This window comes from Apaloderma vittatum, unplaced genomic scaffold, assembly GCF_000703405.1.
Source record: "Apaloderma vittatum isolate BGI_N311 unplaced genomic scaffold, ASM70340v1 scaffold29171, whole genome shotgun sequence".
Classification (NCBI taxonomy): Eukaryota; Metazoa; Chordata; class Aves; order Trogoniformes; family Trogonidae; genus Apaloderma; species Apaloderma vittatum.
The window spans coordinates 1-1,294 of record NW_009697886.1 but is presented as its reverse complement, the minus strand read 5'-3'; the positions used below and the strand labels follow the sequence as shown (position 1 = coordinate 1,294).

At 52.6% G+C, this 1,294-nt stretch overlaps 1 protein-coding gene across 1 annotated transcript in view; it reads right to left on the bottom strand.

Annotated features, from left to right (window-relative positions):
- LOC104280230 (zinc transporter ZIP11-like) overlaps window positions 1–510 on the bottom strand; it is a gene marked incomplete at both ends in the record, with an annotated part of 23,436 nt that extends 22,926 nt beyond the window's left edge. Inside the window, one exon of the mRNA XM_009877809.1 lies at window positions 397–510. Within this exon, the coding sequence (XP_009876111.1) occupies window positions 397–510 (114 nt within the window). The remainder of the gene's footprint in view (window positions 1–396) is intronic.
- Window positions 511–1,294: the final 784 nt, after the last annotated feature.

The following is a 1,294-nucleotide window of genomic DNA, read 5'->3' as shown; positions in this document are numbered from 1 at the left end:
TTCTCCTCTCCTGTGTTGACACACAGGAGAGAAACGAGCTGGATTTTTTTCCTCCTCCTGCCCCAGGACGTCCCAGGGGCAAAGCCAAGTCCCCCACACTCGGGACCAGGCAAACCCACTCGCGAGCGCAGCGCTGCCCTCCATCCTCCCCCCATCCTATAAAAAGTCACCTGCGACAGATTACAAGCGATAATAGTGAGCTATTTAAAAAAAAATAAAATTACTATTAAGATTAGAAGAAGCGAGCATTGCTCCCTCGTGTTTATCATTCTAAATTAAATGCTTTTTGGCTCCCCAAAGTCTTCCACCTCTCTTGATATTTCCTGAAATTAATTTTACTCGTTACAAAACGGAAACCTCGCTCGCTTCCCGGGGCCGGAGGATCCGGGCACCCACCTGCCCGCTGGAAAACACGAACACCAGCGCCGAGCCAGCCGCCGTCAGCCCCCACGTGAGGAAGGTCCCCAGCACCGCCTGGGTCACCGGCCCGTGCCCCGGGATCATGCTGACCTAGGAGATAGGGAGTGCGTCAGGAGAAGCACCTGGTGTTCCAAAGACAGAGAATTATTCCCAAATTCCTCCCTAGCCAATGGGTGGAGCGCTCCAAACCCCTCCTCACCAAACGGGGAGGTGAGCTTAACCATCCTCCCCATGCCAGCTCCCAGAGGAGCGGGAGGAACCAAGGAGGGATGGGACCCACCACCTGGGGCACAAACCCACCTCAATTTTGGGCTCAGACCCCCCAGGCTGGCGCCGGGGCAGAGCAGAAACACAACGAGCTGGTGTTCAAGAACGAGGGGACGTTTCGTTCTGCGTCCCCAGGTGGTTCCCAGGCACGTGTGCCACGTCCCACTTCTCTCTCAGCGACGCTTCTTTGTGCCAAAAAAACAATTTTACTCGCGCCAAAGGCGAACGCCCTGGTGGCACCTGGGACGAAGCGAAAAGGGGAACGAGTTCTGGGGACGGGCCACCAAAACACGGCTCAGGGCTGTGGCCCAGGGGCTGCCAAGGAGCAGGGGAGAGTTATCCGAGCACACCGGGCTGCACTGCTAGGAAAATACACGCGTGTCTCTAAGCATAGATAGCTTAAAACATAAAAAAACACATATATTCGTACATTTAGCTAAAAACACATAAAAATACACATGTATTTAGATACGAATGCATAAAAATACACATGTACTTAGACGGGAACATATTACAATACACCTGTATTTACAAATTTATATATAAATATATATGAAACACACACATTGTCGCCGCCTTCCCCCCTTCAAGGTCCTCCCGGGCCCCC